The sequence below is a fragment of the Artibeus jamaicensis genome, unplaced genomic scaffold (assembly GCF_021234435.1).
Source record: "Artibeus jamaicensis isolate MK-2021 breed Jamaican fruit bat unplaced genomic scaffold, CSHL_Jam_final contig_1284, whole genome shotgun sequence".
Lineage (NCBI taxonomy): Eukaryota > Metazoa > Chordata > Mammalia > Chiroptera > Phyllostomidae > Artibeus > Artibeus jamaicensis.
The window spans coordinates 2,189,768-2,215,052 of NW_026521249.1; the positions used below are offsets into that span (position 1 = coordinate 2,189,768).

General features: G+C 52.0%; 2 protein-coding genes across 11 annotated transcripts in view; one reads left to right on the forward strand and one right to left on the reverse strand.

Moving 5' to 3' along the window:
* MGAT5 (alpha-1,6-mannosylglycoprotein 6-beta-N-acetylglucosaminyltransferase) overlaps positions 1–8,792 on the forward strand; it is a 346,996-nt gene extending 338,204 nt beyond the window's left edge. For all 10 annotated transcript variants that reach the window (XM_053666802.1, XM_053666810.1, XM_053666815.1 and 7 more), the window contains one exon: positions 2,977–8,792. In XM_053666802.1, the coding sequence (XP_053522777.1) occupies positions 2,977–3,175 (199 nt within the window). In that variant the 3' untranslated portion in view covers positions 3,176–8,792. The remainder of the gene's footprint in view (positions 1–2,976) is intronic.
* A 1,397-nt stretch (positions 8,793–10,189) lies between these two features.
* The window catches only part of TMEM163 (transmembrane protein 163), a 222,875-nt gene continuing 207,779 nt past the window's right edge, over positions 10,190–25,285 (reverse strand). Inside the window, exons 6-8 of the mRNA XM_037134493.2 lie at positions 24,322–24,433; positions 16,496–16,637; positions 10,190–10,990 (exon numbers count right to left, since the gene is read on the reverse strand). Of these exons, the coding sequence (XP_036990388.2) occupies positions 10,930–10,990; positions 16,496–16,637; positions 24,322–24,433 (315 nt within the window). The 3' untranslated portion in view covers positions 10,190–10,929. The remainder of the gene's footprint in view (positions 10,991–16,495; positions 16,638–24,321; positions 24,434–25,285) is intronic.

A 25,285-nucleotide genomic window follows, 5' to 3' on the forward strand; every position in this document is an offset into this window, starting at 1 on the left:
AGTTGCCCCGCCCGCAGATGGCCCCCAGCTGTCCAAGCAGCGCAGGTGGTGGGTGACAGTCTTGCGTCCTGGAGTCGGGAAGCAGTGAGGAATACGGGCAAGGAGCTGGCACAGAACCACCACGGTAGTCAACTGCCACCTCCCCCTGCTGCAGCCCCCATCCCCTTTTACTCTTCCCGGCACCTCTGGAACAGGTGCGCTGCAGGGGCAGGCCTGACCCGCAGTGTGCTCGCCACCCCCCCACCCCCCCTCAGCGGGAGGGAGGGCCATCTGCACCACATGACCCTTGGCACTCCCTTGCCCAGTCCTGGGATCAGGACCCCATCAGCAGGCCTGCCTCTGGGGGACGGGTCTAGGTCCCTTGAGGGGACAGGAAGGGGAGCTGATGGGCCACTTTCCTCAGTCTTCCCACCTGTAAAGTGGGGACATCCTGGGTGATGGTGACATGATGTGCAGCCAGTGCCGAAGACAAGGCAGAATGGCCCCTGCTTCCCAAGAGCCCTGGGCAGTGGGGCAGCCCGGAGTCACCAGGACAGGACGGGAAAGCCAGGCCGTGCGTGGGACCACCCAACCCGTCCCACCCTGCATTGTAGATGTTTCTTCCTGGGAGACAGCGGTGGCGGCTCTTTTGCAGTAAAGCCGCCTGAACTTACTGCTCTGAACGTCGGCACCCTATTGAACGTCAGCACCCTACTGAACGTTGTCCCCAAGTTCGTAAATTCTGATCACGTTGTTAACCACCCGGCCCTCCTCACTGTCTGGCGGTCCATCGAGTGCCCCCTCGGAGTGAGGCAGTCCTGGCCCAGCCGTGTTGATGGCCAGCTCGCAGTGAGGGCCTCCTACAGCAGTGCCGCTTTCTCTTCTCCAGCTTGGGGCCTGGATTGTGAATGAATTGCGTCCTTCGGAGTGGCCCACACTGTTGTCTTCAATTCGGGACACAGGTGGCCAGTGTCTGAGCTCCGGTACAGGCCGGGCATGGTGTCAGTGCTGGAGGGGCGACCACAAACTCCGCACAGAGCATGCGTGGCCAAGCTGTGACCTAGCCTGACCCAAACCAGAGGGCAGAGACCCTGGAAGGAGCTGGAGTGCCCAGTGGGGAGACCTGGGCTCTGTGAATAAGAATGGGCATTAATGTGAGACCTCACTCATGAACTGGCTACCTCTCCAAGTTGTGTCTTCTACGAGGAGCAGTGCCAGCTTCCCCCTGCCGGGGGTTCGGAGGCCCAGGGAAAGACGGGCCTTTGCCCTTTCATTCCCATCCCGTAAGAGAAGCTGCCCGGGCCGACCCGGGGTCTGCACCTCTGCAGAACGGAAACTACAGGCTGTGCCAGGAGTCTCCAAGCAGGTGTGAGTGAGTGAGTGAGTGAGTGAGTGAGTGAGTGTGAGTGTGTCCGAGAATGGGTATGACAGGCATCACAGGAATAGAGAAGCAGAAACAGTGACGTGTGCACCCTGAAAAGCAAGAGGCCCACGGACAGGGGACAAGGACGCTGGCCTGCGGAGGCTGGCGGGAGTCTGGGCGCACTCCCCTGGGGGGGAAAGCCACCTCGCCTCTTCGATGACTGCCACGCACTAATTAAGCAAGAATGTTGGAGCGGCCTTCCTGACCGGCCAGGGCTGTGGGGCAGGGACCTGCATGGTGAAGAAAGGGGGAGCCCCAGGGTGCCGGAGCCGTGCGCACCCACGGCACGGGATCAAGGGAACCCTTGTGGGGCTGCCTCATAACGGGCTCCTGTGGCTCTGGTGGCACACGCTGTCTAAGCAAGCACTCTGTGGCATCGTCCCAGGCAGGCTGCTTCCACCAAAGCCTCTGCCGCCATGTGCTCACACCCAGGAAGCTGGGGCAGGAGCCAGAAGCCAGGAAATGCAGGGGCTGGAGCAGGAGGGTCTCTTCATGGCTCCTGACAATTGTACCCCTGGCCACAGGGTCTGAGACTAGTTGTAGACATTTCCACACTCCTGGTGAGCAGGGCACCAGGCAGAAGAGTTGATTTAAGACACACCAGCTGCTGAAATTCACCTAGATAAAGAGCGTAAGCCTGACCGTTTCCCAAGGCCACGCTCCACATGGAAACGTTCAGTGCACAGATGAGCGCTGGAGACCCCTTTCTGTGGCTTGACCAGCAGGGGCATCTCGGGTTGGACACGGAAGCCCCAAATTTCTGACTCATTTTCCTTGAGGAAGTCTGTAAAACCCACACTTCCTGCTCTCACCTTCATGGTCCGTGACCTTAATCCTCTGGGTGCCTCCATCTCCCAGCTGACAGGCCAAGAGCAGAGGTGTCAGGGCATTTAGAGATGTCACAGAGCTCTCTGGTGACTGCAGAGCAAGATAAGAGGGAAGGCCACCCTCCGGAGCAGCAGGAGCCCGGCCAGCAGCTCCCCAGAGCCCCCTCGTCCCTGCCAGATGCACTGGAAACCGCCTGATTGATGTGGGCAAGGGCTCCGAGCCAGGGAGTTTGTTAGCTGGCTGGAGGAGGACCAAAGCGGGCAGGAGTAACGGGGGCTGAGAGGGTGGGTGTGTAATACACTGCTTCTCTTCCAGTATCTGGAAACTTTCCAGGGGCAGCAGGAAACCTCAGGTTCCCCAGCTGGATCCCCACCTTTCAGCAAGAATCGAGGCTTCTGTGAACACAGGAAAATGCAGGCGGCTGGCGTGTGGGTCAGTTCGCGCTGCAGGGCCAGGGAGGAAGGCGGCCTAGCTCACCCATGTCTGCCAGGGCAGGGCGGTCATGGTGACGATGATGATTGTAATAATAGCCCTTCCCCAGAGCTAGACTTGGCCCGTGCTCTGTAAGTGCTGCTGTCGTTCCCACACCTCCCCTGCGAGTGAAGGGTTGTCCATCCCCAGTTCACAGAGAGGCTCAGTCATTCATCCAGGGTCACAAATGGAGCCAGGACTCAAATCCAGGTCAGCCCGGCCCACCTGTACCTTCTCTGCATCTCCAACCCACGAGCCTTTCTCTTCCTCCTCAGGTACAAAGTGATCTGCCAAAGCTCAGAGCTGGCCAAGGACATCTTGGTGCCCTCTTACGACCCCCACAACAAGCACTGTGTGTTTCAAGGTGACCTGCTGCTGTTCAGCTGTGCAGGCGCCCACCCCAGGCACCAGAGGATCTGCCCCTGCCGGGACTTCATCAAGGGCCAGGTGGCCCTCTGTGAAGACTGTCTATAGCGGCCACCGGCTGGGCCCCACACGCACTCTGCTGGGGAAGACAGTGGCTCCCGCCCCGTCCTGGCAGAGCCAGGGGGCAGACGTCATTTGGGGACTCTCGCCAGAGCCTGGACTTTTCGGTGGAAGGTTTCAATTTGGTGTTGCCCTGCTGGGGTCGGAGCATCGCAGTGGAGTTTTCACCAAAACACAAGAGCAGACAGCGGGCCGGGAGCCTGGTTCTGCTTCCTGGCACAACTCTGTCTTATTTTTTGAGGAGCAACCGTAAAGAGCGAATCTCAAGATTCATTTAAAACGAAAAACCAGAGGAGGAATCCAGCTGGTCGGAAAGAACTTTGTGTTTGAGAACATTCCTAAATCCATTAACTTATTTATTTGGGAGGGCAGGCGGGGGATCAGGGAAGGGCAAAGAGGTCTTGATTATAGGTCTTGTTTCTTTGATTTTCCACTGTTTACCATCCACCTTCACTGTACTGTTTTTTTTTTTTTTTGGTCTGCTTCGGGCAGGGTACAGGCGGGAGAGGTGGTGCGCCCTGAGGCTGGGCACACGCCTGAGGGTGGCTGTGGGGGTAGCCCCTTACAGTGGGTGATGGCAGCACAAAAGACAGTCTTGTGTGTGCTTGAGGGGTGGCAGCCACAGGTCAGGAGGGGGACAGCCCAGCCAGGGCAGGAAGTGCAAGGTTGGGAAACTGACATTGCGTGTGTGTGGTGAATTCGAGGTGCAGGACTGAGAGAGCTACTTGAGACTCCGTCGTGATGTTGCCTGTGAGCTGGGACTGGACAGGAGTGAAGCTGGCCCTGGGGACCTGGTGTCACCCCTGGAGCTGGGCTCCAAACAGGTGGGCTCGTTACATTCTCTGTAATGTCTGACATTGGACCGAAGTCCAGGGAATGGGATCTTGGTGAACTTGACATTGGCTGGGGAAGCAGGGGCAGGCCGAGATGAAACTCACAGTCCTTGCCACTCACCGGTGGGGGGCGGGGGCGGCTTTCACTCCAGGCACCAATATTCCAAGGAAAACAAGCCAGTTGCCAGCCTGGCCTGGCCAGACTCATTGGACCCCCCTCTCCAGCCCTGGAGCCCCTGCGCTCTGCCTTGTGTGAGTTCCCCACCCCCACTAAGCAGCGTTTCAGTGCTTTGGGTGCTTTCCTGTGGAGCCCTTGGCATCCCGTGCTGGTGAGAGTAAGCCCTCTCCTCCTCCTCAGAGTCTCCCTGTGGTGAGTTGCTGTGATACACCCAGCCCTCGGTGGCTCTCGGTGCCTTGGTGGCTCTGGCAGCCCTGGCTTCCCAACACCCTGCATTCCCAGGGAAGCTGGCCCCGCCTCCAGCAGGCAGGACAGCTGGCCAGGCTAATCCCTGGGTTTAGCCTTCAAGAAGTGAGACTAAAGGAAGGGCTGTTTCCTGAGGACCAGAGCGAGTGGGGTCTTTAGGTGTGGAAAATTAGATGCTGCCAGCTTTGCAGTTCTCCCCTGGTATGTAAATACCAAATGCACAACCAGCCCTTTTTTTTTCCTTAACTTAGATTCTCGGTCTGAATCCCACCTCCAATCCTAGAGAATGGAGGGGGTGAGGAGGGGCAGCTGGGGTCTCCCCCGCCCCTCAGGTGGCCCCGGAACACGTGTGCCAGGGAGAGTGCTGACCGGCAGGCCTGGGCCCGGCCACAGGGGCACAAGTCCAAAGGAAACCTTGGTAATAGGGTGTGAGTAAGTGTGGGTGTGTGTGTGCTTTGAAGCTGTGCAAGGGCAGTTTCCTGCAGTAGGAAGAGAAATAACTGCCTCCCGTGCTGTTAGGAATTGCTTTTCCCTGTGAAGGGGCCTCTTGGCTGCACTGTAAATTGTGCGAATTTGCCTGAGTTCCCCACCCTGCGATTCCTGGGCCGGTGCCGCCCTCTCCTGGGCTCTTCCAGGAGCTTCCAATGGTGAGCACGTCAGTGTAGGCATTAGACCAGCAGGGGGAGCCTGCGTGCCAAAACCAATTTCCCACACTCCACAAGGCTAACCTATTTTGCAGAGGGCTGTTTAAATAAGCACAGGAACTCAGAAAACAAGGAAGGTGGAAAGCTACATTCTACACAAAGACGCTGTGCCTACCTTGTGTTCCAAAAGCTGCAAAGATTATTTGCTGGCTGCCTGAGCTCAGGGCCTCCCCTTTTCTCCTCTCTGTGTCAGGACCCTCGGGTCAGACAGTCCAGTGAGCACTTTCCCCACTTCAGGTCTCTCGTCTCCACCAGCCCAGTACTGGTCGAGGTAATGCAGAGTTCTGCAGGGGCGCTGCTGCACATGGGGCAAACCATCCCACACTTCACATGGTTGAAGGCATTATCAACAGGCCGTGACACTGGAGAAGTGCTGGCTGCCGGCCCCCAGCAGACGTCACCGCCGGTCAGTGGTCCACAGTCAGTGGTCCGCAGCAGGAACCTTGGGAGGGCCCTGCGTCTGCCGTGTGTGCAGAGAGGTGTGACTCCTGCCTGCCCTGGCGGAGGGCGCCTCTCGGGGTGTGGGCCTCGGGTGACTCTTGTTACTCGAGTCCTAAACCAGCAGCCCCACACCAAGAGAGGTCCTGAGCCAGGACCAGTGTCTTCCTGTGCTAGGAGCATATCTTGCCTGGGCTGTAAGTTTTTGTACATTTTTTTTTCCTAAGTGAAATTTGCCCCACCCCACCCCCTGGGATCTTGGGTTCTTAAAAAACTTGAGGGAAAACATTTAACTAATTTATTAAAAGAGAAAAAGCTTTCCTTTGACATGTAAACACTTTCAGGAGTAAAAGCTCCTCAAAGGGGAAACACACTTTTAATGCCAGTAAACACCTCATTTTATTTTTTGTACATAATTTGATTTGCACATGTACAAACGGAGAGGGGTCTTTTTGCATTTTTGCTTAGATTGGGGTTTTGTCTCTGCTTATACTTTGTTTTTTGTGTGTTTGCTGTATGTTTGGAAATATCGAGAGTCCGTTTCTTTGTTGATATTTATTGTTTCTCTGATGTGCCTTTTCACTTTTCTTTGGGGTTGGTGTGGGAATCTGGGTGCTGTCAAAGGAAGACAGAGGGCTCCTGCAGCTTGCAGACAGGGCCTGTCCTTTATCACTGCGGAAGCTCAGGCTGGGCACCAGAAACGCCCTTCAAGCCCCCTTAGCCACCACGGTGTGCGCGTGCTCCCCCCATGCAGCCCGAGAACCCCAAGAGAAGTGCAGGCTTTCTCGAGACCAGCCCACACCTTCCCCAGCTGCTCGGTCACGGTCACGTCCTCGGGCCTGGGGGCTGCTGGTTGCCCGTGTGCCGGTGGGCCTGTGCTCCGTGCCCCCAGACATGTAGGAGGCGCGGCCCGAGAAGACCACCCGCCCTGGCTGGGGGGTGGCACTAACGGGGAGCATTACCCAATGAACTCATGAGTAGCACCGGCCCCTTAGGCACTGAATCTGGTTGACATCATGGAGGGGAAGGGAGATGCACACCTCCGTTGTGTCCTTAGTGAGCACGGGGTTTAATCAAAGTGACTGCTGGGCTCCACTTGAGAGCAGAGGCCTGGTGCTTCTCACTGGCCACGGAGGCGTCCGAGACGGGCTGACGGAAACTGTGCTGTTCACAGGTGGGTTCGTGCTTTCCAGACCAGACTGAGGCAGGCCACCCCGCTTCTCCAAGGCGATCTACCGGGATCATGTATGGGATCGGGGTATTACCACCCTCTTCCATGGCCCCCAAATTCATGATTTTAAAAAGTCCATTTTGTTAAACCACAGGCTCTGTTGTATGTGCTATCATCCCAAGCCTGGATTTATTTTTAAAAAAATACTTGCTTTCACATTGGCTTCATTCTAATTCCATCTGTCCCTATAGGGCTACAGCGCACCTTCATGTGAAGAGAGGGATGGACATAGATTCAGGCTTCTTTTTGAAGGTGGGGATTTCCTAAAGCGGAGGACGAGTTCCTTTTGTTCTTTCTGGCTTCAACAAAAAGTGGAAAACCAAGTTTTTATCGCAGAAGGCCAAATTAGCTGTGTAGTCTCAGATGCAGGAAAAAAATTAACCTAGCTTTCTTAGCACTTAGGGGTTTTGTGAGGATTCAGTGTTTAGCAGTGTCTGGCACATAGTAAGCTCTAGTAAATGTTAAATATTGTTGTTATTAGCATTTCACAAAAGTTGAGAAATAAAGAGCTGAGCTCACTCCCTATCAGCTGGTTCATGTAATACCTACGTGAGACTGTCCTGGGGTTGATGAAATGTTATAGAGGATTCGTGGACTTAGCATCTCCGAGGCCCGGGCCCACCCTGCTGCTGAGGACGTCACCGTGACCCTGAATGCACTGACTGAACTGAAAGTGTGCCTGACTTCAGCACCAGATGAAACCAGGCTGCAGGGACTTGTGTACAGGAGATGACAAGGGTGACCTCTGGTCCCATGCAGGACCTTACCCCACTGATACCTCCTGGACCACTCCAGAGTTTTTCTTTATGCAACCTTTTGAGCTAGAAATTAAAGTGAATGTTTTCATTGACTGTACCCCTTAAAAGTTAACTATATTCCTCAGAAGTGTCGTAAGAGAGGCTTTCCTGTTCTGAGGGGGAAAGGAACAACCAATTAAACTTACTCATTCCCCAGGAAGTCCCTCTGCTGTCCCCTGCTGGTCAGGGTGGCTCCTCCACAGTCTAGTGCACAGGGATCGACTCCTGGGCGGGTTAGTGGTGACAGGTTTGCATGGGCTAAGAGAAGATGCCCTTCTCCCCCAGGGCTGCTGCAGCTGGCCTGAGGGACCCCAAAACTATCCCACCTTCCTGGTGAAGCCATGGGTGGAGGGGGGGAGAGTATCTTCAGAACTGTTCCCAGAGGCTGCTCATGGTTCAGTGAGTTTTTTTTTCCCAAATGTCAGTTCACTTTGGTTGGGGTGTAAGCCTCTTGCTCCCTGATTTAGAGCTGTATGTCCCCTCCTGTCTCCGTGCTCTTCTAGATAGATTGCAGTTGTGGAATATGGAGGAATTTGCTGGAGTCCTGTCTTGAAGTTCCTTTGTTTTCAGCAGAATCAGCAGTCTTAGACTTTGGTGGGTATAGGACTAGAATTTACCTCCTTCAAAGCATCATTTCCTCTGTCCCCGATTTTGTGGAACCTGAGACTGGTCCCCCGGCCCCCTACAGTTGGCGAGGCACAAAAGGCCAGCCCGTGCTCACAGGGCAGTCAGTGTGTCTGGATGGTGGGGGTTAGGGGCCCCGGAGAGCGAGCACTGGCCGTGCTGGAGGTCTGAAAGCCTGGCCGGGACAGCAGGGTGGGGACTTGGCGCAGCGTGCCACCTCTGCCAAAGGGGACATGGAGCAAACTTGGGAGACATTTTGTTCGCTGTCCTGCCCAGGCGTTAACAGGACAATATCAGAACAATCGATGCCAAAGGAGATGGTGGTGTCTTTTCTACTGTAGCTGCTGTCACTACCTTGATGTCTTTGAGCTAATGACCGTTCGCATCTGTGTCTTCGCGCAGCTCCGGGTCCGCGCTGGGGTTGAGCAGCGCAGGGCCCTGCGGGTGCGCCGTGCCGCCCGGACGGCCTGTGCACAGACAACACTGCTGGGTTTCCCTCTGTTGTAGACAAAACTAGGGAGAACTTTATTTTTCAATAAACTTTTCTTGTGTGACAGGTGGGAGTGGTCTTTGGGGGGCTGGGCGGGGGCGGGGCCACCTGGGGGTCACAGCCCGGCAGCGTCCCCCATGCTGGCCTCACTGCGGCAGGTCCACGTTTGCAAACGCTGCTGAAAACGCTGGGAGGTCACGTGGAAGCAGCAGAGGACAACAGGCTCACTGTTGAGTATTCTGTCCCTTAACATCACGCCCACCGGCAACTAATTTCAGAGCATTCACCTAGAAGGGAATGAACTTGAAAGTGGACAGAATCCAAGTGGCCCACTTGAAAGTGGGCCATGTGTTTTGAGATAACTGTACTACAGCCAGTGGTTAAAAATCTTTAAGGATGTGCTAGTAAAAGAGTCCCTGAAAAGGCTCAGGGCCTGTTAGAAGTGGAGCCCATTTCCTCCTCACAAAGAGGACTCTGTGGCCCGTGAGCATTTGGAGAGGCACGTGCCCTGGAAACAAGGTCAAATCCACGCTCACACCAAAGGCTGGTGGGCATCCACGCGGGCGCCCGGCTCAGCCCTCGAAGGCACGGCCTCCCTCTAGCTCTGCCCTGAAGGGGGACAGCACACAGTTCCCAGATACAGCACATTTGGTGTACGCCAGTCCCGGAAATGTGCCAAGAAAAATGTGAGTGTGCGTAAGTTTAGGGAAGGCTACGCTCTAGTTTCCCTTCCCCGACCTCCCACACTGTACAGTAAATATACAGAAAACCCACAGAAGAGAAACCTGTTGAGTCTTGCAGCTCCCAGACCTGTCTGAACAATCAGCCCTTTACTCCATGCAGCACGTGAACATCCTACAGAGCTGCCGGAGGGAGCTGCTCTGACGGCACCAGGCTGACCCAAGGTCGGTGACCTCCTAGACCAAACCACCCTCCTGGAACCGGCCGGAAACGGCCGCTGGCAGAGGGGGCGTGGGCAGCGGCAGCGAGGTCTGGGGAGCAGCCGTCCCTCCGTTCCAGCCCAGGTCGTCCCAGGGGCCCGGGCACGACCAAGGCCATGTGTGGCCACTCCCCGCCCCACAGAGGCACCAAGCCCCTCACGGCAGTGCTTGGGCGTCTCCGCTCCTACTCCACCCGCCCCCGGGAACAAGTGACCCTGCCACATGACCCTTCAGGCACAAGGACAGAGCTGCCCGTGACGGTGACAACTCTCATAGAGAACTTCCCCATACCATACGAAACAGGTAAAGGTCTTTATTGTCAGACACCGTCGCCCGGCCGGACAAGCAGCAGTGCTAGAGGTACAGGCTGTTGTGTGTTGGGGAACATTTTCACAGAATCTACACTCAAGGTCGCATAAACTGAAGACACCGTGTTCCTTACAGAGGAATCCGCCAGCTCCAACGGGCTGCAGTGAACCATCACCACTTAACACAGCATATAGATATATGCACAGGGGGGTCGATTATATAATTATTTATTACAAATAAAGTGTGGTTTCACATCTGTCAAAAATGGATCCTGTTTTGACATGTATATTCAGGTTCTGAATGTACAAGAAAGGGTCATGTGCTTAGTTCATCCATGCAAAGCTCATACATACATCACTAAGTACCTGAAAAATAGAATGGTCTCCTTTTGAACAAATCTGTTTAGATTTAGGATTAGTAAAACAGTATGAAACTAATGAAATATATCGATAGAAATTAGGAAGTGCTGTAGACGGATGGTTCTGGGTATGTGAAGGGCTGAGGGACACAAGGATGCAGTCGGTCTGCCCTTAAACTCTGCCGGGAGGTGACAGGGTCTAGAGCGCCGAGGTGGCTGGAGCCCGTCCAGAGGAGGCGGGTCTGGTCAGCTGCCATCTATTTCAGGCCTTGAGCACCACAGAAAAACTGTCTGCCGAGTGGAGATCTTATCCCACCCACAAGAACCCTTTTACTCCTGAAAATAGAAAAGGTCAGTTCCCACCGGAAATGGGAAACCAGTCCCCCTCCTGTGCACGTGGTCCTGCTGGGTGTCGGGGGTGGTGGAGTGAGGGGCGGCCGCGTTCCCATGAACACACACTTTCCAAAGAAGAAACTGGACGTTCACACAGACATCGGCACCATCGGCCTTGGTGGAAACCTCTCGTCGTCCTGCCGGTCTTCACGCGACCGCAGGGCCTCACGTGACTGCAGAACCGGCGGCTCCGGCCCTCCTCACTCAAACATCTCGTAGTGGCGCGTCTGCCTGACCCTGGGCACCATGTCGATGAGGAGTCTGCAGAGAGCAGGCAGACAGGTCACCCCAACACAGACCCTCCAGAGCCCAGACAGCAGAGGCAACTGCAGCCTCTTACAGTACGTGGCCCAGCGGTTTTCAGTGTATATGCACAGACGGTCCAGCCGCCCCCAACCCCTGGTTCCAGAACATTTTCCTCAACCCAAGACACCCGCTCGCATCCCTCCCTTGCCCCCTCCACCCCAGACCACTAACACGTGTTCCCCACTGAAGAAGATAATTAGTTTGTAAAAGTGGGCATGTACACAAGTTCTTTACAATTCACCTAATTATTGAAAGTATAAAATTTAATGTTTTGTTTGCTCCTATATTTTGTTTTCAGACTCCGAATATCAGTGAGATCACATGGTATTGGTCTCTGACTTGCCTCACTTAGCATAATGCTTCCCGGGTCCATCCACGTGGTGGCAAACGTAGGGTTCTTCTTTCAGGGCAGAGTCCGGTTCCCTTGTATGTACGACCCGCACCTTTTCTACCCCCGCGTCTATCCATGGGCACTTAGGCTGCTTCAGTATGTCGGTTACTGTAACAATGCTGCACGTATCTTTTTGCATTAGGGTTTTAGATTTTTCTGGATACATACCCAGAAGTGGGATTGCTGGGTATGTGGTTACACCTACTTTTAATTCTTTGAGGAACCTCCGTACCGTTTCCCACAGTGGCTGCACCAATTCACAGTCCCACGAACAGTGCACAAGGGCTTCCTCTTCTCCACGTCCTGGTTAACACTGGTTTGATTGGCTGACAATAGTCATTCTGATACGTGTGAGGGGGCAACTGTGTTTTTAATTTGCCTGTCACTGACAACTAGTGATGTTGAGCATCCTTTCATATGTCTGTTGGCCATCTGTATGTCCTCTTTAGAGAAATGTCTACTCAGGTCCTCTGCCCATTTTTTAATCAGAATGTTAGGGGTTTGTTGTTTTGTGTTGGTGTTTATGATTTCTTTATATGTTTTGGAAATTAACCCCTTATGGGACGTATCATTGGTGCATATCTTCTCCCATGAAGTAGGTTCTGTTTTGTTGGTTTCTTCACTGCAAAAACTTTTTAGTTCGATATATTCCCATTTATTTTTTTCATATCCCTTGACCAAGAAGACATAGCCAGAAAAATATTACTAAGAGTGATGTCAAAGAGTCTCCCACTGCCCTTTGTTTTCTTCTAGGAGCTTTATGGTTTCAGGTCCTATAATTGTCTTCAATCTATTTTCAGTTTATTTTTGTATATGGTGTCAGAAAATGGTCTAATTTCATTCTTTTGTACATGTCCGTTTTCCAACACCAATTATTGAAGAGATTATCTTTACCCCATTGTTTATTCTTGTCTTTTTTGTCATAAATTAATTGACCAAATCATTGTGGGTTTATCTCTGGGCTCTCTTTTTCTGTCCCATTGATCTATGTGTCTGTTTTTATGACAGTACCGTGCTGGTTTGATTACTATAGCCTTGTAGTATAGTTTGATGTCAGGTAATGTAATAAACCTCCTATTTAGTTCTTCTTTCTCAAGATAAATTCAGCTACTTAAACTTTTATGGTTCCACATAATTTGTTCTAGTTCTGTGAAAATGCCATTAGTATTCCAGTAGGTATCATACTGACTCTATAGATTTCCTGGTATAGTGTGGGCATTTTAAGTATGTTAATTCTTCCAGTTCTTGAGCACAGTGTAGCCTTCCATTTATTTGTATCTTCAATTTTTTTCTTCAGCATCTTACAGTTTTCCAAGTACAGGGATTTTACCTCCTCCGTTACATTTATTTCTATGTATTCTTTTTGATGCTATTTTAAATAGGATTGTTTTCTTATTTTCTCTTTCTCAGAGGTCATTATTATTGTATAAAAATGCAACTGATTTCTGAATATTAATTTTGTATCCTGCTACTTTACAAAATATGTTTATTAGTCCTAGTAGTCTTTTTGATAGAATCTTCAGAGTTCTGTCTATATAATATCATGTCATCTGCAAATAATGACAGTTTTATTTCTTCCTTTCCAATTTGGATGCCTTCTATTTCATTTTCTTCTCTGATGTTGAGTAAAAGTGGTGAAAGTAGACATCCTTGTCTTGTTCCTGACCTTAAAGACAAAGTTTTCAGCTTTTCACCACTGAATATGATGCTCGCTGTGTGTTTGTTGTATGTGGCCTTTATTAAATTGAGGTATGTTGCCTCTGCTTCTACTTTGCTGAGAGTTTTCATCATAAATAGGTACTAGATTTTATCAAATGCTTTTTCAGCATGTATTGATATGACCATATGATTTTTATCCTTCATTTTGTTTATGTGATGTAGCGGATTAATTGATTTTGGGGTGTTGAACCAGTCTTGCATCCCAAGAATAAATTCCACTTGATCATAGTGTATGACCTTTTTAATGTATTGCTGAATTCAGTTTGCTAATATTCAGCTGGGGATTTTTGCATCTATGTTCAACAAACATATTGGCCTATGATTTTCTTCTTTGTAGTGTCTTTGGTTTTGGTATCAGGGTAATAACTACCATAACACGAATTTAGGAGCTTCTCCTCCTCTTGAATTTTTTGGAATAGTTTAAGAAAGATAGGTGTTAATTCTTCTTTGTATGTTTGATAAAATTCACCTATGAAGCCATCTGGTCCAGGGCTTTTGTTTGTTGGAAGTTTTTTGATTACTGATTCGATTTTGTTAGCAATTATTGGTCTGTGCAGATTTTCTGTTTCTTGTATTATTCTGGAAATTTCTTCCAGGTAGCTCAGTTTGTTGGCATAAAATTGTTCATAGTATTTTCTTATAATCCTTTGTATATCTGTGATGTCACTTGTCCCTTTTTTCTTTTTTAATCTTTTAATTTTTCAATTACAGTTGACATGTAATATTAGTTTCAGGTGTACGCCCCAGTAATTAGAAATTTATATAACTTACTAAGAGATCACCCCAATAAAACTCATACCCCTCTGACACCATACACAGTTATTGACTGTACTCCCCATGCTGTACTTTACATCCCCATGACTGTTCCATAACAACCAAATTTGTGCTTCTTAATCCCTTCGCCTTTCTCACCCATTTCCTCGACCCCCCTCCCATCTGCCAGCCATCAAAATGTTCTTTGTATCTACAAGTCTGCTTTTGTTCTGCTTGCCCATTTGTTTTTTAGATTCAGCCGTTGACAGATATGTATTTATTGACATTTTATTATTTATAACTTTTATCTTTTTCTTCTTCTTCTTAAAGAATGCCCTTTTACATTTCATGTAATACTGGTTTGGTGGTGATGAACTCCTTTAGCTTTTTCTTGTCTTGGAAGCTCCTTATGTGTCCTTAGATTCTAAATGATAGCTTTGCTGGGTAAAGTAATCTTGGTTGTAGGTCCTTGTTTTTCATTACCCTGAGTATTTCATGCCAGTCCCTTTCTGACCTGCAAAGTATTTGCTGAGAAATCAGCTGCCAGTCTTAAACAGGAGCTCCCTTATAGATAACTGCTTTTCTCTTGCTGTTTTTAAAATTCTCTCTTTGTCTTTTTATCCTTTGGCCTTTTTTTTTAAACAGTATTTTTTTAAATTTATTTATCTTTAGAGGGGAAGGGAAGGAGATAGGGAAATATCAATGTATGGTTGCCTCTCGTGTGTCCCCTGCTGAGAACTGGCCTGCAACCTAGGCATGTGCCCTGACTGGGAATCGAACCACGATACTCTGGTTCACAGGCCCGCGCTCAATCCACTGAGCTACACTAGTCAGGGCTAACCTTTGCCCTTTTAAATATGATGCATCTTGGTGTGGGCCTTTTTGGGTTCATCTTGTTTGGGACCCTCTGTGTTTCCTGGACCAGATTAGTAAGTTTTCAGGTCATTATTTCTTCAAATAGGTTTTCAATCCCTTGCTCCCTCTCTTCTCCTTCCGGTACCCCTATGATACAAATGTTGTTATTCTTGATGTTTTCCCTTAAACTATCCTTATTTTTAAATATTCCTTCTTTTTGCTGTTCCAATTGGGTATTTTCTACTGCCTTTCCTTCCAGATCACTAATTGGATCCTTGGTGTTTCGAACTCTGTATCTGATAGATTGCTTAGTTCTCTTGTTTAGTTCTTTTTCTGGAGTTTTCTCTTCTTTCATTTGGTGCATGTTTCTTTGTCTCCTCTTTTTGGTTGCCTGTCTGTGTTTGCTTCTGTGTATTATTAGGTAGATTTGCTATGCCTCACACAGTCTTGGTAGAGTGTCCTTATGTAGTGTCCTATGGGGCCCCATGGTGCAGTCTCCCTGGTCACCTGAGCCAGGTGCCCAGGAGTGTCCCCTGTGTGAGCTTTGTGCCCCCCTGTGCAGTACAGCTTTTGACTGCTGTTGGCACATCAGTGGGTGGGACTGACCTTCAGGCTGTCTGCCTGTCCATGACCACAGCAAACAAGCTGTTGTGCAGGGCTAACCACATAGTAGGAGTCACTCTAATGGGCTGTGCCCACCCTTCAGATGAGCCATTTATGGAGCTGCTTGGGTGGTGATCTCATGTGGTCTAAAGCGGGTCATAGGTATGTTGGCTCCAGTGCAGGCCAAGGTCAGCTGTTCCCTGTGACTGGCTTGGGCCTGCCTGGTAGGAGCTACACAGTCATTTGTGGTTGGTTGCCACTTGTGCTGGGTTTGTGGCTGTGGAGTTGAAGCTATGTTCTAAGACAAGACTGGCCAAAGTTTATGTCAGGCTCGGGGTCCCCTGAGGGGAGTTACAATGCAAGTCAAGATCTATCACCACTTGTCCCGAGCATGCCAAGGCCAGCTGCTGCTTGTTTAGGGTTTGTGGGCCTTTGAGAGGTTTTAGTAGAGTCCACAACATCAGCCAAGGCAGGCCCCTTGTGTGGATGATCCACTGGAAGCACTGGAAATCTGAGTTGAGGTGGGGAGAGGGAAGGTCTCAGAGAATGGCTAGGATAATGGAGAGCTCAGACCTGGCACTCACCTGTGCCTGAGGCTGAGTGAGGTAGGGCTCAGCAAAGCAATTGTGCCTGCCGGGGCTTCCTTCCCTGGAGAGAGCTGCTCACCCCTGCCCACCCCTTCAGCCCTCGCCGCGAAGCTAGTCTGTTCAATTCCGCCTGCATATTCCTGGCACTTTTTAAGCTGCTGCCCCTGCACTGGGGCCCAGAACAAATGAGCTTGTGGGCAAGCGAGTCCATGTGTAGGTACCTCAAAAGGAATGCTTGAGACTCCAGTAGCCTGTCTCACTCAAATACAATCCCCCCTGGTTTTCACAGCCAGTTTTCACAGTTATGGGGACTCCTCAGCCCAGCACTGGTGCCCTTTGTGACTTAAAGTCCATGCCTCTTATCAAAGTCCTTGCCCCACTCTGGTGCCAGCCACAAGAACTTCTGATCCCTAACATTCCCCATGGGAATGTTTTCAGTGACCTGACCTCACTGAGGCTCAGGAGGGTTGCAGGTACAAGGTATAAACCATTGGGGGGGGGGGAGGAATACTCTTGGCTGCAAGTAAAACAAAGAGGAAAATAGGCACTTACTTGACCCCGTAGGCAAATATGGTAAGGCCAATCAGCACACCTGTGCTGCCATCCAGGTACCAGACCGCTGAGTTGTGCTTGAACACCTCAGCACTCAGAAGAATAGAGAAGCCCATCACGCCTCCCACAAGGGAGTTAAACCCTAGGAGAGAAGCAGAGAGAGCCTGACGGCAGTGCTGCATGAACTGTCTCAGCCCCCAGGAAGCTGCCCAAACACCAGCCATGCCTCCAACATTCCAACCGCTGCTGCAGGGAATGCCACCCAGAAGCATTCTCACAGGGGAGAGCCGCCAACTTAGACCCCGAAGTGGCTTGTCATGTCTTTGTTCAAATGTCACAAGAGACCTTACTAGCCAGAGCTGTCACCCCCAGTGTCAGTGCCCTTTTCCTGCCAGGCACGGATGTCCACCCGACACAGCCTGTCTGTGCTCACTGTCGGTCCTCCTCCCTCCCTCGCACTAGCTCATCCTGACCCTGTGAAGGTCAGGGCAGCACCTGGCACACAGGACTCATTCAAATACTTGGCGCCTCAAAGCTGCTGAATGTCTGCTGGGCCTCGGACCTAGCTGGGATCGTCTCAGTGCTATGAAGTGTGATTATTATCCAAGTTTACTGATGAGAGAACTAAAGTTAAGCAGAGTGAGGTTAAATGGACTGACTGAAGTTATGCAGATTTGAGAGGAACAGGGCTAGGCTTCTACCGGAACCCACATCCCTTCCTCCAGGGTCTGTGTGAGTCACCTGAGGATTTTCACCCTCTAGGAAGAGAAATGCAAGGTCAAGAACTAGGTGCTGGTTGCAGAAATGGCCGCCAAAAGACGACTGGAGCTGACAGACAGAATCATCTCCTTTCACATATGTCATACCTCAGCTGGTCCCCAAGACTTAGGTATCACAATTCCATTGTACCTGTGAGTTTTCAAAGGCCACGTGGGAAGGGACTGGCTTAGAGGGGCTCCTGGGGCCACACTGTGGCATAGGCCACTAGGCTCCTTGCCGGCCTCGGAGGGGTGTAATGGTAGCCTGGAGAAGCCCTGGGTCCACGCTGGCCTGGCGACCTCCTGGTAGCTGGTCTGCACAGGGTCAGTCACCATGCCAACAGGCCCTGTTTCATACCCGGAGCAGCTCCACCTGTGTAAGTACCATGCGTTCACTGAACTCACTAGTGTTAACTGCAGTTTCAAGCAGGAAAACTAAGATCAGACAACCTTAAACGTATTTACTGGGGACTGTACACCTAGGAGAGAGGTTCTAAAGGAAGAGCAGTGGAGGGGGGAAGAGCATGGGGGTAGAGAAAGTTTGAGCAAAGCCTGAGGAAGACCTCGAGATCCAAGGCGGAGACTTCGACAGGCCGCTCCCCAGCGATGGGAACGAGATACCCCGGCTGGCCCTGCACCACATCTCAGCGGACAGTGCCACCCTCGCCCTTCCCTCGGACTGTCTTCTCCCCACACCCGTTCTCAGCGGATGACGGCCTTGTCCCTCTCAGAGCACACAGGTTTGGGCAGCAATACCTCACCCTCCCAACACAAGTCCACCACCCCCGGTGACAGTCGCCCCCCACACTCAGTTGCCACTCCAGTTACCGAGGTTCCTAGGTCAGGCTGACCCTTCACACCTGTTCACCAAAGGGCTTTGTTCTCAAAATTCTTCTCCCTCTTCTGGAACATTCCCACTGGGATAAATCTTCCCATCACCCACTGCAGACTCCCGCCTGACTGCACACCACCCACATCGCAAGTCCCATTCGCTGTTGACCTCTACAAAACTGGAAGAGGTGTCCCCCCGATGGCACCTCCGCTCTCTCTTCACCCCACCCCAGGCAGGTTCTCTCCTCCAGAGTAGTGCCCGGGGCCAGCGACTCACTCCCTGCTGCCACACGCCTCCTCCCCTTACAGCCTGCCAGGAGGACTTTCCCCAGCCCCTGTGACTCTGCTGGTCTCTCCCTGCCCCTCCAGCTCTTCCTTCTCGGTCTGCTTTGCTGGATCCTTCTTCCCCATCTCAGTGCCCTGCCTCAGTCCCCTGGACTCTCCCTCTGTCTACATCCTCTTGAGCCTGTCACCTCTGATCCCGCGTGTCAGTGTCCCCCAGGTCTCTCCCTTTGGCCTGGCCTTGCCCTTCAGCCGCAGACTCCCTCACGTAAGCATCTCAGACTGGCCATGTTCAAAGCAAATACCTGTTTCTGGTCCAAAACACCTCGTCTTCTCTGTAAATGATGCCACCATCCACCTAGCTGCCAAGGCCAAAACTCTGGGAGCCCGCCTTTCTGTCCCGCCCCAAGTCTAATCACCCACCCAGTTATTCTCACCAACTCTCACCTCCCAAACTCATTCTCCGTCACTGTATCGCTCACCACCCCCACCGCCCCAGCCCAGACCGGGCCCCCCCATCCCTGGCCTGCACCCCTGCCTCCTCACTGCCTTCCCCGCTGCCCCTCCTGCCCACATCTCCCTTAATCCACAATCCACCCCCCCAACAGCAGCCAGAGTGGCCCCAGTAAATGGACAGCATCTGGCTGTCCTCTGCATCTTCCTGGTTTTTTTTTTTTTAAATCTGTCCCACACCCTTCCTCAGAAGGCCACCAAATGAAACAGCAGAAGCCATTAATCACTCTGTCGCAGGTGACCTGGGCTGGAGTTTCGCTCTCTGCCACTCTCAAACTTGGGGAGGGTTTGTTTGGAGAGCGGCTAGAGGACGGGGAGAGACAAGGAGGTGACCGCTGCCCGAGGCAGGCTGGAACCTGGCTGGTCTCCACGTCTCTGCCATGGGTGCGCAGGTCGGCCGGTGGAGAAGCCTAGTGGCACTCAGAAAGGGTGCAGAGAGAATGTGAGGTTCCCCAAGACGGCCACTAGATGTCCACTCAGCTCCACCAAGTCGCCAGCTCTGCCAGCCAAGGACGGCCCAGCCTCCTGTGACCCACCCGTGTACCACCCCAGCAGGTCACAGCCGATGGACTCCTGGTCTGCCCACCTGGTTCACCTGCACCTTCTGGGAGCCTCTGGCCTTCTCCACTCTGCCCAGCCTTGGTTACGACAGAGCCTGACTCATTTCGGCTTTGCCTTGGCCTCTCGCAAGCCTGCAGGGGAGTGCTGCACTGGCCTCCTCCCAGAGACCAGGGGACAGTCCTGTGTCTGCCCCTCAACGTCCTTAGGAACGTGAGAGCCTTCCAGCTGCACGCACCCCGCACGAAGGACCCTGAGCTGTCGGCCCCGCCCAGCAAAGCGCTCACCTTCCCGACGGCACACAGGCCTCACCTCAGGGGGCTGTGCCCGCCCCACCCAGGCCCGGAGGCTGGTTCCTGCCTCCACAGTTAAAACCAGAGCCGTTGTCCAGAATAAATGCTGTTGGCTGTTTAAGAGGTTGTCCTGAATAGACACCACCATTCTGGCCTTAGTGACTAGGTAAGAATCTGTATAATTTAAGTATATCAATTTTACGAAGAAAATTCTGATTAAAAGTTTCCATGTGCTTAAAACCATGAGAGGATCTTGGCATTTCAGCGTTGTGAAGGACTGGGAGCAGCGTCGGCAAAGGCCGCTCGACTCAACCCGGGCCTTTGTCCCGTGGGCCACCTGGGAGCCCGGCTCCCGGCCCCTCTGCACAATCCTCTGCGTGGTCAGCAGTGTGAACTTGCTGCACAAAGTCGTTTACCTTAAATAATGCAAGGCCAGCTTCGGCCTAGTGCTGACAGCAACAATAGCATGTTGATTAAATAAATATCTAAAGGGACGAAACCTAATTAGACAAGATTTGCTGCACAGCACAGGGTGGGGACATCTAAAATCTGCCTACGCCCCGATGTCCCCATTTCTGAAGATCTGCTTCTTGTAAGGACACAACCCAACAACAGAGGATCTGGTGGACTCCGCCTGACCCGATTCATATACAGCTCAGGGGGGGAATCAGCCTCCTCACCAGGTGACAGGTGAGGCCCGCGCTCCCTGCCTGCACCAGCGGGGAGCTGGAACTTGCTTTCTTCTTGGAGAGAATGAGCCAGACCACGAGAGGGACATTCTCAGGGTGCCCTTGAAGGATGCCCTCCAGAGCCAGCCCCTCAGAAACCCCCAGTGTCAATGACGGACACATCTCCCCAACCCCGCCACCCCCCCCCCCACCGTCCCTGAGTGAGGAAAGAACCAAGAGATCATCACAGAAGGTTCCTTAGCTCTGCTAATCAATGAGTAAGTAAAACTTCATCCCAGAAAACACAATTAGCAGGAGGCAATTACCTCTGCACATCTGGCTGACACTCCAGCCAAGCGAGGGAGCACAGAGCACCCCGACCCAGTCCCCGGGGGCTGGCGGTCCTTTGCCCCTGGCAGCAGGGCTCTCTCACCTGCCTTCCTCTCCCTCTGCCACCGACCCCCAGGGCCACATCCCCAACACCTCTTCACACCCCAACCCTCCACCTCTGCCCTCACCCTGTCCAAGCCACCACTCACCTCGCCTGGCTCCCCCAGAGCCCCGCCCCTGCTTCAGCACTGTCTCCCTCTACCCTGTTCCCCACCTGACTGACGGCCAGGGGCTGAAACATCAGTCGTGTCTCCTCAACATTTACATATTTAGTAAAACATACAACATCCTACCCCTGACGTGAAGTCCTGCATGGTCTGCCCTTACCCACGGCCCATGCCCACTCCTCACGCGGCCCCCAGATGCCCTCAGCCTGAGGCGCACTCTTCCCTGCTTTCCTGTTTTTGGAACAGTTTTCCCTTAAACCATCCACTTTGTAATGACCCCTCCCTGGTTCGAGAGTATGATGGAAATACTGCTTATGTGTGTGGATAGTTCTGTATATGAACGTTATGAAGTCAGAAGTTACTTCATCAGGAAAAAGATACCTAGCGTTGCAGTCTTCTCTGTGCCGTATGAAGTGGTGACAAGTTAAAGGAACAATGAAGTGTAAATAGGAAGTGTCTGGGAAAGTGTAAATAGAAACATGATGTGGAACTACTGTCAAGGCTGAGGGGTCACTGCTCTGGGAAGGTCGAGCCCCACGGTCATGGGTGGGAGGGCCCGACTGCTGGGTCCACCCTCGGACTCGGAGAGCACTTCTGTGTGCAAACAGGGAACATGTGAGGCTCTGTAAGTCAGAGGGGCGTTGTGACTTTAGAGCTCAACTGAGGACTGGAAGAGGAGCCAGTTCTCCGCACTCGCCACCGCGACCCACAAAGCCGTTCGGGCCGTGCAGCCTCCGCTCCCTGGCCTGCCCTCCCGTCACTCACGCTCCAGGCAGAGACACGAGATGGCGGCACAGAACACACAGCTGGAGAAACGGGGTTCCAGCCAGGCCTCCGCTCTGTACAGACCTGGAGGGCTCAGGCAGCTGTGTCCCTCAGAGCCACATGAAGGAGACCTGAAGGTGGCCGGACCCAACACAAGCATCCCTGCATTGCTCGACCCTAAGAAAAGGACTCCGTGGCCAAAGGGGGCATTTGCTTTTTCAGATTAAAAAAGTACCAGACCACAAAGACCACAAAGACTGAACACTTCCCCACAAATTCTGGGTCAGCCCCAGAGAGCATAGACCACGCTCTAAGGGTCAGTTGGATACAAACCGTCTCTAAGTCCGAGCTGTCGGTGTGGGTGACAGAGACCACACGCAGCGCAGGCTGCGGCTGCAGGCAGGCTGCATCGCTCTCTTGGGACTGAGTCACAAGTTCTTCAGATCCGGCCAGAGAGGAAGAGCTATCCCTTTACACCAGGGGCAGGACTCTTTGTAGCAGAGGGACACACACAGGAAAGAGGTCACCTGACTGCACCAGGAGCTCGGTCCCCAGCTAACATGGCACACAGCACAGTGCCAAGCTCAAAGGGACTCTGCAAACCCACTGGGCGGGGGCACTGCAGTACGAGCTCTAACAGCAGCCACCCCAGGACCTGCTTCCTGAGTCCTAACCGCACTGGGCTGGCCAAGCACAGCGGCCCCAACCGGCTGGGCCTCCTGGTCCACACAGGGGCCGGGAAGCAGAGCAGGGGAGTGGAGGCCCTGACCCCAGGCACCAACCCTGTAACTGTTTTAAACGGCTGTTAGTTACTATTTAAAAAGCTTGGATTCTATGGGCACCTGGCTTCCACAGCACAGGGAGAAAGGTGTCGTCTTGCAAGGAGAGAAGCAGACAGCAGGCCCTGCTGGTCGAAATGGCATGGGGGACACTGCCAGGTCCACCTCCCCGGGGAGCCACTTGTCCTGGCCCCTCTCGGTGGCCATGGGGGCAGGACGAACCTCAGGGTGCACTGAGCGGACTGGACACTATTGTACAATGTGACTTCCTAGGCCCCCTCTGTCCCCAGACCCAGAGTCTTCCGGGGTGAGGTCCAGGAATCTGTGTTTTTAACAAACACCACAAGCAATTCTGATGCTGCCAGCGGTCGCAGCTAGCTGACAAGTGTCTGGGGTCCCTGTGTGCAGTGGGCATGTCAGGTCACATAAGACCCAACAGTGTCAGGTCTGTTCAAAGGAACCACACACACGTACGCACACGCATATACACACTGATGGTGCTCCTCCCAGGACAGCCGTGGCAGCAAAGCTGAGAACAGTGCTCTGACTTCCTGCCCACCTGCCCCACTGTGCAAAAGCCCAGCTCCACACACAGCAGGACATCGGCACAGGACGAGGAGTCAGAGGTCACACAGTGTCACCAGGTTTTGTCACGTGGAAGAGCAGGGCCCTCTGCACTGCCATCCTCGCCCTCCACAACAGAACCCATGCTTGTCCGTCTGCACTCACCCACTTCACAGAGGAGAGAACCTTGAGAGCTGGGGGGCGGAGGGGGAGAGGTTACTTTGTTAAAGAAGAAATCCAAGCCCTGGCTGGTGTGGCTCAATGGACTGAGCACCAGTCTGCAGATCAAGAGGTCACCGGTTTGGTTCCCAGTCAGGGCACGGGCCAGGTCCCTGGCTGGGGGTGTGCAAGAGGCAACTCTCACACTTTGATGTTTCCCTCCCTTTCTCCTTTTGTTCCCCTCTCTCTAGAAATTAATAAAATCTTTTTTATAAAAAAAGAAATCCAATATTTCTGCTTTGTTTTGTGCAGACATACATACCAACCTACAAGCTTTTACCCTTTGACCTCTCATCCCAGGGTACAAGGGATCATGTCTCTACTCCTGACCCTCTGACAACTAACTGCACATGCTCAAGAAAAAGAAAAACAAAAAGAGAAAGAAAAAAATGGCCAGGAGATCATGTTTGTCAAGCTTCTCATTTTTGCACAGGCACTCATTCTCGGACTGAAATGCATTTTTCCTGCTTTCACACACCCTTCTCTGTCACCCCAAGGCCATGCAGAAAGTGTCCCCGGACCCCTAGGGACACAGAGGGACCCTTCAGTCTGGTCTGGGTTTCCGGCAGAGAACACATGGATCACTTTCCCAGCGAAACCCTGCTAACTGCAACCTCATCTCCCAGGTGAGTGTCTCACTAAGTGGAGGGGAACGTGAGCATGGAGAATCCACACAGAAAACTTATAGATTTCAGAAGAGACTCTGACTTTTTATTTGGAGCAATGCACATAAAATCCAAGATTCTAGAAAACCCTTTGCACTTCATAGTTAAGAGGCTGGGGAGCCCCAGTCTGCCCTGGTAGGAGGTCAGGGTGGAGGTGATTCATGAAGAGTTTATTATATTCCCGGAGCACAAGCCATCTGCCCTGACATGTGAACCCTGAGAATCATGAAACAGCCTGGGAAGGCGAGGCTAGTGAGAACCGACTCCCGGTTGTTGGCTCCTTCTGCAAGACAAGCATCAAAAACCGATGCACACAGCATCTTCCCTCACTGTGACCTCAGCCCTCGGAGACCAGCCGCACTGGCCTTACTCACCATCTGTTATGAGCGCTCTGCTGGTCAGAACCTTCCCCAGCATAAACTTCAACACGGCCAGGATGCTGCAAAGGATCCCACTTAAAATGGAGACACTGAACAGGAAATCGTCCTAGAAGAGAAAGTTCCAGATTTCAACAGTTCACCTGCTAGAGCAGATTATCTGCAAACCAGGTCCTTAAAATCAGCTTTGTTCCCAGAACAATCAGTCAAGTGTGCTGCCCCCAGGGTAGGGGTATATTGCTTATTTTCTTCTTAGTTACCTGTGTCACTGGGAGCTGGAAAAGCTGATCAAAACCAGATAATCCTGACTTACATGTCCTTAGAAACCCATCAAGTATTTCTTTTCCCGTAGGAGACTCCTTTCTGCACTATTAGACCCACGTGATTGGCAATCATTGATCATAACAGAGTTGGTCAGAATTGTGGAAACGGTGCCTTCTGTGTAGAGTTTTTCATAGATAATTTTAAAAGCAGCTGGTGAAGAATTTTGGAGCATCTAAATGTACCACTGGCCTCAGAACACTTCAGCACAGAGCCACTACATCAGCCACACTTACGACCACATTTTTCCCTTAAATTCACAGGAGGTAATTAGAAGTTCAACTATAGCCTTTAGGTGGGGAAAAGGCATCTCTAAAAATACAGTCTGCTAGTGACGTTAGTGCTTCCTGTAAGTCAGTCGTTACCTTGCTTTTGGAAGCAAATGAGTGCGTCACATGCCAAGGAGAGCACCGCTGTCTCATGACCTGAGGGCCCAGGACGCTCCTCAGCCTCATCTCCCCTGCTCCCTCCCACGGGACACAGCCTCCGAATTCTCCACTATTAAAATGCAACTGCCAGCAGAAATCTGATAAAGCATCACACATACGCAAAGAAATTGGATTCCTCCAGCACTTTATTATTCAAAACCCCTAACCTGCTGACAGAAAGTTGGGAAGAGGGATGACGGCCTGCTTCCCTG